The 14,890-nt window shown below is 35.5% G+C and overlaps 2 protein-coding genes across 2 annotated transcripts in view; both read left to right on the top strand.

Annotated features, from left to right (window-relative positions):
* Nucleotides 1-371: 371 nt before the first annotated feature.
* Nucleotides 372-2,897, top strand: LOC140139180 (V(D)J recombination-activating protein 1-like). Its single transcript, XM_072160960.1, has one exon. The coding sequence runs from the start codon at nucleotides 372-374 to the stop codon at nucleotides 2,895-2,897; it is 2,526 nt and encodes an 841-aa protein (XP_072017061.1).
* Nucleotides 2,898-10,774: 7,877 nt separating this feature from the next.
* The window catches only part of LOC140138710 (uncharacterized), a 28,294-nt gene continuing 24,178 nt past the window's right edge, over nucleotides 10,775-14,890 (top strand). The window contains exon 1 of the mRNA XM_072160462.1: nucleotides 10,775-10,977. Coding sequence (XP_072016563.1) covers nucleotides 10,843-10,977 — 135 coding nt within the window. The 5' untranslated portion in view covers nucleotides 10,775-10,842. The remainder of the gene's footprint in view (nucleotides 10,978-14,890) is intronic.

Below are 14,890 nucleotides of genomic sequence, written 5' to 3' on the forward strand. Positions count from 1 at the left end.
TAATATAAAATTCACACTGATCATATTACTTGTATGAACCTTTGTGACTGCCAGTATTCACCAATCAAGAACCATGGAAACTGAACAAAACAAACATTGTACCTATTTAAATTTGCACTGTAGATTTTGTGGCAGCACATTTGCTGAAAGGAAAAAACCAAAGTGGGGAGAGAGCTGGTTATAAGAGGACAATTTTCAGTGTCAATGGGATTTATAAAGGCATTGTCCCTTACAAAAACTTGATTTTGGAATTGTATGATATAGATGTCGATCAAGATGATCCAAGTGTTCATCCATCATCATTTTGTTCTAGTTGCTTTTCAAATTTACTTAAACATCTCCAAGATGAAAATTTCTCATCAGTACCTGAAATGCACCTATGGCAAAAACATGATGACAATTGCTTGCTGTGTAAAAAACACACAAAGGGAAAGGGTGGTGGTAGGCCAAAGAAACGATTGAGAGGAGCTGCCAAGCAAAAGGCCAACTTGGCAAAGCCAAGTACTTCCTCATCAACCCATATGGAAGCAACCATACAAGCTTCACAGTTAGTAGGCAGATCATTTGATACAGATTCAGAAACATCTGGAGGTATTGATGCACAATTTTTCACAAATGATACCATCTCTCCTGAATGCATTTGTAGCTTATGTGGTAAAGTGTTACTAAATCCTATGCAAGTTGATTGCTGTAACGAAATTTTTTGCAGATATTGTTTGGAGAAATGGCTTGAATTATGTTCATCATGTCCAAAGTGTAAGGACTACTGTGATGATGAAAGTGTATTCAATCCGGAAATATCTGTGTTAGGTGATCTGTATGACTTACAATATTCATGCCAAACTTGTCATTCAGTTGTTTATTATTCTTATGTATATATGCATCATCCAAAATGCTCTGGTGATGATGTGCAAACTCCAACATCAAGTGCCAGTAAAGTAGGTAGGCCCATGGGTCCCTCGTACCACAAAAATCCACTGTCTGCCCTGCAAAAAAAATCCAGCAAGCGTAGACGTGTCACACCCCTTCGTACTGGTTTACGCAATTTGATTCGACTTCATAAAGAGGATTATGGAGATGTAGTTAAATATCTCTTGGTTGACTACTATGAAATGACCGGACGCTATACCGAAGCACGTGAATTAACACGGTTTTTTGATAAGCGAACATTCGGTATGTCAGCAAGGAAGTGCTTAGCTTTACGTGTCGCATGCTTCCAGGCGAAAAACCAGTACCAAAGGCGGCGAACAGTCAATGCAACCATGGAGAAGGAAGTTTATCAGTCCATTGGTCACTTGAATTTGGAAGAACATAAACTTCTTCCTGGAGCTGCAACTTTTTCAGTAGAGAGTTCTAACTCAAGTTACAGTTTCGACTCAGTTGCAGTTTCAGGCACAGACCCTATTGATATTTTGGCTGGGTTAAACCCAGGCATTATACGTCCTCAGATTGCTGGTTATCGTTGGCGATATGACCAAGCAGTAGCCCAAACACTAGTTGAATATAATGATGATATAGAATGTGCAATGAAAGACCACTCCCTTGACCCCTCAGATTCAGAACTGATTTTGCATTGTAGAATCAAAGATGGATCTGATGGGTTAGGAGAGATGCCCGTCAAAGTGTCAAAAGATGTACTTCCAAACAAATCTATAAGATATGCGTTTGTGTTGACACATGTTTGGACAGTGGATTCAACTGGTGCAAAGATTATGCTTTATGATGAACAGCAGCCTAATTCTGAGTTTTGGACCCGACCACTTCTTGTTGCACTATGTGATGAGAATGACTCCACAGCGGTTGGAATTTGTCATAGGCCCATTGAGCAAGAAAAGCAAGCTTTGAGCGGAGCTAAAATGACTATCACTGCAGAAAATGGAAACATTCATTGTTATTATATAAATATCCAAACCAAAATGATGGACGAAAAATTAGAGCGTGTAGTCAAAAACCTAGAAGCATCAGGATCAAACCACAATTGTACTCTATGTGAGTATAATAAGGCCACTGACTCTCACGTGACAGGTCCTGTTCCTATAACAAGAAATTCTTTGATGACTTCAGACATAGGTCAGGAACTTCAATTTAATGCAAGTGATCGTCATGAACGCTCTCTTTTACAAATGAAAGCATATGGGAAGGGTGTGAAACCAGGTAAACCCCTCATGGAAGTAAGTGATATTTTGGACTCTACACACGCAACAATTAATACAGCTGAGTTAATTGAAAATTTATTTGACCATGAGATATCAGAGGAAACTGAACATTACAACATTGGCCAATGTGATCCCATCAAATTGGCAAATGCCAAAGATCTTAGGCTCGACACACTAAAACGCCACTTTGGTAGGAACCGTGGGTTGATGATGCAGGGAAACCTGGGTCGTGTATTGTACTCTAAACGCTGCGAAGATGTACTTGTACCTCTTATACCAAAACCAGAGAGACAGGATGTCATGCGGACGTTTCTGTCCTACATGAGAGATCTTCGCACTGTTTGGGTCGATACACATCCTGATTGTTCACCTGAAGCAGTGGCACGCTATGATACAATGGCAGAGGAGTTAGGCTCTCATATAAGGGAACATTTTCCATACCTCAAAAACTGGACAAATTACTTGCACAAGATCATTTCTCATGGAGGAGAGTTGCTTACAAAATATGGCACAATTGGTGGAGATGCCAGTGAAGGGAATGAGTGCCAGAATAAAGTTTTCAGGTACGTTCAGAAACACTTGAGTCGGAATAATGCCAAACTTGACATAAAGGACTGCCTCGTCTTTTCCTGGCTCTACACTAGTCGTTTATTACGTAAGCAGCTTTCAGATCCATCACAGTATACATGTAGTCAATGTGGTCAGGTAGGACATAATATTCGAACATGCATGGTGGAATAATATCACTTTGTTTCAGGTGTAAGGAATGGGAAATGTTTTGTATTATGTGATCCTAACTTTTCTGCCATTATATCATAACTCTAGATAACAATATTGTTTCAATTCAATTCAATTCAATTCAATTCAATTTTATTAAAAATAACATCGTGGCCCACCGGCCAAATTGCTGCCATTTTTTACAATATAAAAATATTAAAACATCAAAAAGTTGCAACCAAATTATTACACATAAATGAACAAAATAGCATTAATTAAGAAAAAAGATATAATAATATTGCACAATATAATAAATATCAAAATTGCAAAATAATCAATGTCCACAGCAATTAAACCTCATTCACCTATACCCTGCTCACACATACACATTAACTGCACACACAGGCACGCCACTAACAACAAACTCACATGTATAGCACACCATTCACAAACTTGCCAGCACTTAATTACACCATGCACACATAACTCCATACAGCCAACACAAACAAAATATGGATTCACAAACTCATTTGCATTCTCTCACTTACCATGTACACCTAACACCACTCAAGTCACAAGACCCTTTACTCACACATACTAAATCAGACATCTTTCATACACTTCTCAATCCCAACCAAAGCCCCAATACATGTATTATTGCACATCAAACATCAACAAAAGCATACAATGAATAAAATTAATATTACAACACCAAGTGAGTACATGATGAGCCACTAGTTACATTTACCTTGATTGTTCAAAAGATTGATAAAATAGGGCACTGGGCTGTTACGAAAACGAGATGTTCTGATTTTAAATTGGGAAACAGAATTTGCATTACGGAGGTTCCTGCCATGCGATTGAATACGGGTTGGTGGCAGCAGGTGTTTACATCTGATATTATCTGGGAGACCAATGGCAAATTTCAAACACTGATTTGTTCTCCTAGTATCAAGGGGTTCAAGGTTACACGATAACAAAGCATCATTATAGGTGGTGTAATCAGGGCCTAAAATGGTTTTACATGCCCTTCTTTGAATTCTTTCTAATTCATTTCTTTGTTTAACAGTAATACCTGAATGCCAGACTGCAGCAGAATATTCAAGGACAGGTCTGAGATAACTCTTGAGAACTACAGTGAGCTCCTTTTTGTCAAAGCCAAATTTTTTTAAAGTACTGAGCATAAAGAGCCTCCTATTGGCTGCCACAAGCATATTATTGATCTGGGCATCCCATTTAAGGTCATTTTGCACCCATAAGCCAAGAATTTTAGCTTTATTAACGACAGAAAGGGGTTCATTGCCAATAGTGAGCTCAGAGAAAAGAGGTTCAGATTTGCCAAAATTAATCTGAAGAGCCTGACATTTTGAAGGGTTGAGTTTCAGACCATTAGTCTCAGACCAATCCTCAAATTTGGTTAGAGTCATCCTGTAAGCCACCTTTTTGCTTTACATTACGGTTTTCTGCAAAAGTCATATCATCGACATACTTCCAATACTCAGTTTTTGCATCTGATGCGGCATCATTAATTAAAATCTGAAAACCCAGCGGGCCCAGTTTTGTACCTTGAGGTACCCGCCGTTAACAAAAACATATTCAGAGAGGGTATCATTTAACTTAACACACTGTTGCCTGTTGTGTAAAAATCACAAATCCAGGGTATGATGGATCTCCGCACACCAATGTTGATCATCTTCTCAATGAGGAGGTGTGGTTGATCAGGTCAAAAGCTTTGGAGAAATCTGTAAGCACTACCGTACCCACGTTTTGTGATTTTTCAGCACCCAGGTTAAGGAAATGAATGAGATTGAGTAAATAGTGACTAGTGGAAACCCTGGGGCGTTGCCAAATTGACGGACATCTATCAAACATTCAATATCATCTAAAATCCATTTGGTGATAAAGCCTTCAGCAACTTTAGAGAAGATGGATGTTAAAGACACAGGTCTTAACTTGTCAATACTAGGGGGATTTGTTTTTGGAATTTTGTTAAATTAAAAGACACAATTCCAAATTGATACAAAAATATTCATTTCGATATAAAGTGTGTCAAGTATTTTCACAGTTTGCATTAAGATATCAATAATAATAAGTGGTGAGTTTCAAAAACAAAAAGATGAAAGAAATAGTTTGTTGATATTTAATACTTTATGATTTACCTTTCAAATTCAAGTTTTATAAAGATACCAAACATGTCACATGTATGTATCGCTGGGCATGTATCATTTTTAGGTCATCCGTACACTCTCAAGTTAAGTGTGCTTGATAACGATGACAATCAGTATGTTCAAGTCATAACATGTACCTAGGCTTTTGGTTAAAATTGAAATTAAAAACTAAGGGTGAGGGTAAAGGTCATTCGAGGTAAACTTGTAAAATTGGCTGGAAAAGAAAAGTGTTACACAAAAATGAAAAACAATAATTGGCATGAATATTTACTATGCGTGGAGTTCACTACCCATATTTTTGGACAACCTATCTATATTTCCCTATTTTGAAATGAAGTAAATTTGAATCATGTCTCCCAAACAAAACCCTTTGAACTCCTTGGCAAATTATGGTCATCTCTGCAAATTGTACAATAATAATATTTAAAGCCAGTTCTGCGCTTGAAGGGGTCAGTGAGATGGGATTCGCAGAGAAGATGGAACCAAGCTGAGCAGTCAGTACATGTTATGACTTGGACACATTGATTGTCATAGTTATCAAGCACAGTTCTTGTTACTCCAAACACTTTGCACCTTACTGCCGAACACTTGAAAGTGTACGGATCAAAGTTGACACCACCTATGTCTGAGTTCTGATCAACCTCAAGTTGTCCATCCAAATGCCCACTTGCTTCGCCCTCATGTATGAGTTCAGTTTCATCTCCTGAATAATCAGGCTGCTCTTGATTTTGGGTGTTATCTTCAGAGTCACTTTCAGGCCCCTCTTCTTGAGTGTCATTATCCTCCTCATTCTCTATGTTTGTGTCCTGATCATCAATATGGAAATGGCCATGTTTGGGGCCGGGGCATACTGACACTGCCCAACTTCCATCACACAATGTGTATGATTTTTGTGTGCATGTATGCAATGTTAGGTTTATTTGTAGGGTTTCTATATTTGTTATGTTGTAGTAGTATGTGCCTTCATTTAATGTGATATCTATTTGTTTGATATTTGATGAAGTGTTGGGAGGCGAAATGTGAAATATTGTGACTTGATTGGGCCCTGTTTGTTTTGCTTTATGGAATGATGTTGGGGGTAGTGTTGTTGATTGTGGAAGTGGAAGAACCTCTTGCCAAGAAGGTTCTGTAGACGATGGATTTGTTAGTATCATTATGTTGTTAAGTGTTGTGGAATGCATAGTTTGTGTGATGGAAGTCCCTCCGCATAGTACGAGACCTGATTGGATACTTGTTAATGAATGGCCGCATCTAGGCTCTGGCAGTTGTTCGCATTTGATGTGGTAACTTGTCATCTGCTTAGGTTGACCAGCTGCATTACGATTAATTGAAATTTTCACCAAATAGTTGAGTGTCTCAAGCGTTTGCGAAAAACCACCAAAGCAGTAGACAGTATCTTCATGCGTGCATGCTGCTGCTTGAATTGGTGCATAGGGCCGATCCGACATTTTGTGGTTTGTGGTCACATGGTTCCATCTCTTTTGTTGTCTGAAAAATTATATATATAAAAAAGGCATAAATTTCCTAATTTTAATTGATTAAATATGTCCGAAACCATAATAATGATACTGAATTCATGGTAATACAATAAAACACGTTCAGTTCTCTCAGCCATGTTATATTTTAAAATTTTCTTTCTATATCCTAAATTACAAGTCGATTTTGACTAGGCAAATATTTCAAATTATATTTTATTTACTCTTGAGTACTCAAAATTAAGTCAAAATTATATTAATTTATTTTAGCACAGAGAATTCCAAAAAGTATGTTTTCTATACAAGGGTTGATCGCAAACTATTGTGATACGAGTACTAAATTCATAAAATTAAAAAATTAATTATTAGATTGCAATAAGGGACAAAGCCAAGCTTTAAAAATTCTTAATCTATAGATAAAATTGAACTGATCTTAATCAGATTACCAATTTTTTCCATCTTATCTAGACTGTAATTCAAATCAATAAGATTGACTTTCTAAATCTTAGCATGGATTAATCTTTGTTTCAAATTAACATTAAAAATTCAATCTGATAGGTTTGAATCTATTAGATAAACTATATTTTAATTCATTAAATTTGGAATTTTTAATCAATGCTTGGATTTGTCCCTTATCGCAATATAATAGATGAACTTTTTATTCTTAGGAATTTAAAGAGTTCACAGTTCAGAGCTTGCTTATCGTTGAATAACAAATTTCCCGCCTATTTATATGTATGGTTTGAGTGTTTTTGACACCTTATTTGGTAAAAAATAATGTAAATGTCTTTTTTTGAAGGTTTATATTGGAATTGGTAACTTTTGGCTATCAAACTTTAACCTATAAAAAATACTGTGACTGCATGTACATTAATTTTTGTTCTTATTTTTCACACTATTTTGATCACTTCATGTTGTTTGTGTTATTCTTTGCATTAATGTACATTTGTTTCCTTTGTTGCCATTATAAAGTGCTTTGGTTATCACTTGCCAAGTCATGAAAAAGCACTGTAGAAATACTATTTGTTATGTAAAGCCTGGGGGTAAAGCAAACTACCAGGAATGAAATTTAACTCACTTTTTAAGTAAAATCAGTAATGCACAGAAACAAACATTGTAGGCCTCCTAGTCAAGCCAGGCCTATACTTTCATGGGTCAAACTAATTTATTATTATAAATGTACATGTATAAGCAACTTTGTTAATAAATGTATGGTTATTTAATACTCTCTGTTCAATTAACATAGAACCTCAGCTTTATTTTTTAGGAAAGTCCCGAAAAGAATTAAAGAAAATTACCAAGTTTCTCGGACCTATAAAAAAGAGAGAGAGAGTTTCCAGCAATACCCTTGAATGGGAAAAGCCACTTGGCGGGTGGCGGGGAAAAATTTAATAGAAATAAGATTTTTATTATTAAAGTCGAAGGATGCAAGAAAACCTTTCTTTCATGACTTTTGCATCTTTGTATATTAAAACTGAGGTTCCAAGTCAATTGGACAGATTAAATAGTATGTGTATAATGTGTAAAGATTTTGAACATACCTGTTAAATGAAATTAAAAACCGTCCATGATGAACGTGGTGATAAAAGTTGTACATCTCTGGTATGCAACTTTCAATGATGATGGTTGAGTTAGAGATGGTCAGAAGTACGATGATGGTGAAACAGTACCTTGGTTCATGCTTTTATATGATCAGATGAAAATTTGTATGCTAATCAGTGATGATGAGGAGGAATAACATAATTATTATAAGATGCGAAATTGTTTACTGTTAAAAGAAATCATGCCTCACATGCACAGAAGTTGACAAAATCCACACAATTTTGTTCATTTACCTCAAATTCTGTTTCGCTAATGACAGGTCAGAGCTGAGCATGACTGAGCGGTGTTTGCACTCAAATATTGAGACAAAAAAGCTGACACACAAAAAGGAGATCTCAAGGCTTGATATAAAGGGGTGTCATTTCCATCCCATTGGCATGATTTTTCTCGGGAGGAGGAAAACGCTCAAAACTTTTGTTATAATATATTATTGGCATTTACTAAAAACCTGCAAGTCCTATGGAAATATAAATGTGATCATTGGCTTCCTTAATTTATGTCTTATAAGATAAATGGCTGGAACTGGAACTTCAGGGAAATCCTTATTCATGTGAACAAGAGCAAAATTACAAATTACAATCTTAATAAGCTTTAATATACTGTATTCCTAATACTCTTTGAAGAGAAATGCATGTTTTGTACTACTAATAATAGTCTTTTATACAACTATGCAAAACGATTGTACCACTTCTTAAAACATGGAAAATATAGCACTTGATGATGGTTTTGGTTATTTTCACTTTCACAATTTCACAATATGTTTGTGTTTGCACAGATTTGAAATAAGTCTACTAAGTATGCTACTGCGATATTGGTATAGTCTGTGTATAATTAAAACATGGTTTTTTTTAGACTTTCCTAAATCTGCAAGGCAAGGTAGTGCATAGTGCTGGATAAATAATGCCATTCTAGATTTCATTTACATGTTGTATTGAAATATTACTTCTAATTAATTTTATAATAATAATAAAAAGAAATGTATAAGCTACTGCTTGCATGATCACTTTTTGTACTCCATAATTCTGGAAAGTCATGAAAAAAGTACATCTTGAAATAATTTGTAGGTCCAACAAAGTATGAGCTTTTGGCAATTTATTAAAATTGCAAGCTACAATTTCTTTTAAAAACAATGTGTGCTTGTGTATTAATGAATACAAAAATTATAGATATGATTTTGGTTAACATTTTTGTATAAAAAGTGTAATTTACATTGAAATCATGTTTATGTTCAAGTTGATGTATTGATATTGTAAAATAAAATGTATTTCTGATACCAAATAACTAAAATGGTCATTTTTGTCCTTTGCCAGTTGAATTTTGATGTGATATTGTGTTCAATAAAATAGGGCAGTGATATGATATAAAATTGAACAGATAATGTAGGCCCATTAGTGAAATTAACTTTAAAAGAAACTGAAATATCGGACTTGAATACTGTTGTAGGTGTTAACTAATTCCTTTTTGATAAATATATTCCTGACAAGAAAGAAGAAAATTATTGGGCCTAATGAATGAGTGAAAATTCAAACAAGTCAAAATATAAGTAATTCTGATAAAATTGCAAGTAAGAAATTTATCTTAAAAATGTAGGCCCCTATACATTAAAATTTCAATTGAAGTCTTGACATAATTCTGAAACTTATTTTTTTCCTAAAACTTTGTGTGTACCAATAATTGATAAAGAGCATTGTAAATGTGATGATAGTAAATATTTAAGAGTCATGCAAATTATACTATAGGCATGAATGTACATTTTAATGTATTAAAAAAATGTGAGTTAGAATGATGAAAAAGGAAAGTGGAAATATCATGAACATGCTTTAACAAAAAATTAAATTGTTACTCACTCATCAAAATACCAGAGCATGTTTGATAATGCATTCTTGCCTCCATATGCAAAAAGTTGTCCCCTTTCTTTGAAAAGTGAAGCACCTATGAGAGGCACTTTTCTGTGTTTATATTCATCTGAGGTGAATTTGTATGTTGGATTCATATTGAAAAAACTTGGAAAATTATTACAAATATGACAACTTATAAATATTTGCAAAATATATTACATGCCTACATGTACTGCTGCACTGCTCAAGAAAGTTAAGAATATAATATTTGGTGTGTGCATGTACAGGGCGGCTGTGTGTGTGTATCCTATATCATGCAGTACACTGTATACTGCTGCACTGCACTGATATGCTGCAGCTCTGTATACTAGTTTCAAATTTCACCTTGCACTCTTGGTTAAAAATAACCCAACTTTGACAACCACCTGTTCCCTCACATAAGTTTTGGTTGTCATTGGTTACTGAGCATGCTCAGTTCTGGGGGTTAGCCTGCCCTCATTATGTTAGAGCTGGAAATTTAAGGTTGTGTGAAATAAAAGACAGAAACTGTTGTGCCCTGTTCCTGATCAGCCTGGTTCCAGGCTGGTTGGTTCAGGAAATGGAATAGCGCCACCTGTTTTGCACGGTCAACCGCTAATTTACATGGCTAATGAGTTGTGTACATCTAGCAACACAGCATCAACCCCAAATAAAGAATGCACAGTTCAGCCGCTTGTCAATACGTTATGCACGTTTACATTTGGGATTGAGGCATAAGATAATTGATCGCGTCGCCATTTTTGTTGCAACAGGTGTATTTTGCTGAAAATTCAGAAAAAGAAGATGAAGAATCAGAAGAAATCGTCTCGTTTTCGATTAAAATGATCCTTATATCGATGAAAGTGGGATGGATATTTTACGGTATTCTGATAGAAATACATATCAGGATCAGCAAGGAGTAAAAACAGCGGCTGATTTGAGAGTGAGTGTGGAGGATTTAGCGTATTCAATGAGACAAGATTTATTTCAACAACAGCAACAGGTAAGCTTATTAATTTAAAGCCCTTTTGGCATGTTTGGGCGCAGTGCCGTACTATTACGCTGACTTTCGTATTCGGCGAGGAGGACGATTTCGACCTCCTGGTTTGTTTACAAACAGAGAGGTAGACAAAAAACCGTTCCGCGTGTCCAAACACTGAAGTATCAGAAGGACGGTCCACAATAGCGTGATTCACGTAACCTGAATAGGGATTAAAAAGCTGTCACGTAGAACCATGTGCTTCTATTGTCCAATTTGCCATCAAGATTTCATATGGAAACAGTTCAGACCCAGTACAAGATCATGTCAGAAATTAATATTTTGTTCTGGGTCTGATTATTCGGACTAGTTTGGGCGTAGTCCGAGGTTTCTGAGGATATTCTCCAATATATTGGGACGTTGATCATGTTGATATATCAGTACGGAGTGGAGAAGACTACAGGCAGTGTTCGATTTACCAGAAAAAAGTTACTTTTTCTTGGCTTTCTTTCTTTCTTTCTTTTAATAAAAGTTATTAAAAGTCCGTTTGTTTATTTATTTATTTATTTATTTTTATTTGGTGTTTTTTCTTTCTTTTAATAAAAGTTATTAAAAGTCTGTTTTTTATTTATTTATTTTTATTTGGTTTTTTTCTTCTTGGCTTTCTTTCTTTCTTTTAATAAAAGTTATTAAAAGTCCGTTTGTTTATTTATTTATTTATTTATTTATTTATTTATTTTTATTTGGTGTTTTTTCTTGGCTTCCTTTCTTTCTTTTAATAAAAGTTATTAAAAATCCGTTTGTTTATTTATTTATTTTTATTTGGTTTTTTTTTTCTTGGCTTTCTTTCTTTCTTTCTTTTAATAAAATTTATTAAAAGTCCGTTTGTTTATTTATTTATTTATTTTTATTTGGGTTTTTTTTCTTGGCTTTCTTTCTTTACTCATGTGTGGACACACGCTTAGCACATGCTCCGTGAACTATTAATAGACACAAAGCACATGCTCCATGCAGTGACACTACTACAATTATTGATCAACAACCACAGGATCGATTGGGAGAATATAATCCAGCGAGAACAGTGGGAGAATGTGCTTCGTCTACCGCCTTGTCTTGCATTTGACTTGTGCAGGTAAAATCTACCTGCACAAACTGACAAAGTGAAAGTAACTTGCACATAATTTAACCATATAAAATAAGAAGTTTGTGCCGTGAAACTTATGTGTGGCTCACGCATGCAATACGCAGCAATACGAAGTCAGTCTCTTTCGCAAATATAAAGTAAGGCCGTATAAAATTAATGTTTTGGTTCTCGTCCAGAGGATTTTCATGAATTGATGAGGGAGGAGGTGTTTTTTTTTTTTTTTTTTTTTTTCAATTTGGTAAAAAGTGGAATTTTTTTTTTATATTTGGGGTTTTTTTGTTCAAAAAAAGTGTAAAAATGAGGCCCTTCTTTTTTTTTTTTTTTCAAATGTGAGATTCTGAGGGATAAAAACCCTAGAGAACCACAAAAAGACTTGGAAGTGATGCTTGTTCTCTAATAAACTTATTTATATGTATGAAGATTTCATAAATCATTCCAAAGTCTTAAAAAATTGAAAAATCTAAAAAATAACTAAAAAAAATCTGACAAATCCCAGAAATTGAGGCGGGAGGGGACGAGAACCAAAATATTAATTTTACACGGCCTAATGGTCGTTTTTTACTCTGTTCAAATCAAAACGTGACATGTAGGCCTGTACACCAAATACAGCCCCCACTTTAGCTTTCGAGACTAGAGTTCGAAGCCTTCGGTTCGGCTTCATTTTTTGGGTAGAGCAGCGTCCTTCACATATTTCCCTTATGTATTTCTTTATTTTTTTGGTCAAAAACCAACAATTTCCCGGTAATGAGCTTCCTGTATTGCCCACTTTTTCCTGCCATGGTTGTAACATTGATATTCTAATTAATATAATTTGGATGATATATAATCTGGTGCAAGGTCCATTTTTTGATAAACCATCGCGTATACGCACATATGCGACGTCAAGCGTGTGCATGGTTGATAGATGATACATGTGGACCTGTACAAAAGGCAAACTTAGGTTAACACACTAGTCAGCCAATCAGATTGGCCAAAACACAACAATGTACATATTTTACCTAGAAAATAAAATAAAAGATAGGTCAAGGAAACCTACATAAATATGTTGTCTATACTTCACTTGACCCTACACAGTGTATTTTACCCATACGAAAAATCATTCCGTACAGTGCATGCACAGATCACTGACAATGACGCAATCAACCAATCAGCGTTTGGGAAATTGTTAACCCAATGACGATATCGCTGCAATTTCATTGATAAAATTCAAAATTGTTCAAAAACACGAATTTTTAATTGCAAATATTTAATTTTTGTGTGTATGAATGTCAATGTCTATCTCAGTATCTGTCATTGACATATCGTAGCGTGGAATACGCTGAAGGTTGTGAAGCGGATCCCTTGCAAGTTTGGCGGATCTTTTGTTTTTTGTGACATTCGCATGGCCGCTGTGTGTGTTTCCCGGGTGGGTGTGTGTGTACGTGAATGGGGGTCGGCTATGCACGCATGGATTCTGTTGATACGACCTGCATGCAGAAACACTATACTGCTGGCTGAGTGTACCAGTCGTAGCAGGGTGTAAAATATACAACAAAGTCGATGTTTGAATAATTTAACAATAATTTGAACCTGAAAAAATTGAACATGAAACTTCATGAGTGATTTTTCAACATATTTGACTGTTGGATAAATATGGGTGCGGCAGCTTTGGAGCTAATGCAACATGGCACATTACTTTGAAGTTGGTAATGGGTAAATTACACTGTGCCCTAGTAATAATATATAATTTATTGTTGTGATGAGGGAATCGCACATGGAATTTTAGAGGGATTTTAATAGCAGTTCCATTCTGTCGGTCGGCATGACGTCACTAGTGATAGATCACTTCATCCCATTGGTTGTTTTTGCCGAGATTTGGCTGTTCCATCTTGTGTACTCGGACACGAAATGGGAAAAATCACATTATAACATATCCTTAAAATTAAAGTAAATACCTCTTGAGTCTTGGTGATTTCAATAATTCAAAAAGTTTGATTTCTTATCAGGGGAATAAACTCCCAATAATTACAAACGGAAATTGGTATTTTCTGTGTGTAGAAAATTGACTTGAACTGGAAGGCCCTGTATAAATTGTGATGGTATCCCCTTTGACAGCCATGAGAAATGGGTAAGTGCACTGGATGGAACAACCCTGGCCGAGAGAATTATAGAAAAGCTGCTCTATCATGAGACTACTATATAGGCCTATGGTGTTTTGTTTTGCAATTTTGACAAAAGTCAATCTTTGATTGATTCCTGTCAATCATTTTGACATCCCTCCTCTTGACATTTTATTTCAATCACTTTGACATGTCCCATTGACAGTTCCCTTAGTGTATATAAGGCGCATCATCATGTTTATTTAGTTGATCTGAAGATGGTACTCGCTAGAATTCCGAAAGCTCAGCCCTCTCAAAAGGACTTCTCTAGGGAAAGATCAAATCTTACTCATGTTTACCGACCTAGAGTACCAAGTAATTTCAAATCCCAGTCAATCTTTAAGTTGACAAGATGTAACTTTACAACGGAAAGCGCTATGACAAAACGGTTTTCAGTTTTGGCTTTCTTTACTCAAGGGCTTTAATTTGATATATAAAATTTGGAGCTTCAAAGACTCAAAACCTTTATAAATCAGCTAAATTGAAAGGAAAATACATCAAATTACTGCCACGGCCTGACACTGGCGCAAGTAGCGCAGCGGCATGCCTTTTTGAGTAGCGGCAGCGAATCTCCAAGTAGTGAGCGCCTAAGGCGCGACGTTGGCATCACTGAGTAGTCCATGAAATACACTGGTTAGTCAATGTATCAAGTATA

The sequence above is a fragment of the Amphiura filiformis genome, chromosome 18 (genome assembly GCF_039555335.1).
Source record: "Amphiura filiformis chromosome 18, Afil_fr2py, whole genome shotgun sequence".
Lineage (NCBI taxonomy): Eukaryota > Metazoa > Echinodermata > Ophiuroidea > Amphilepidida > Amphiuridae > Amphiura > Amphiura filiformis.

What these genes read in the sequence shown, in the direction of transcription:
- LOC140139180 (XM_072160960.1), top strand. Translation starts at nt 372, where the DNA reads ATGCACCTATGGCAAAAACATGATGACAATTGCTTGCTGTGTAAAAAA.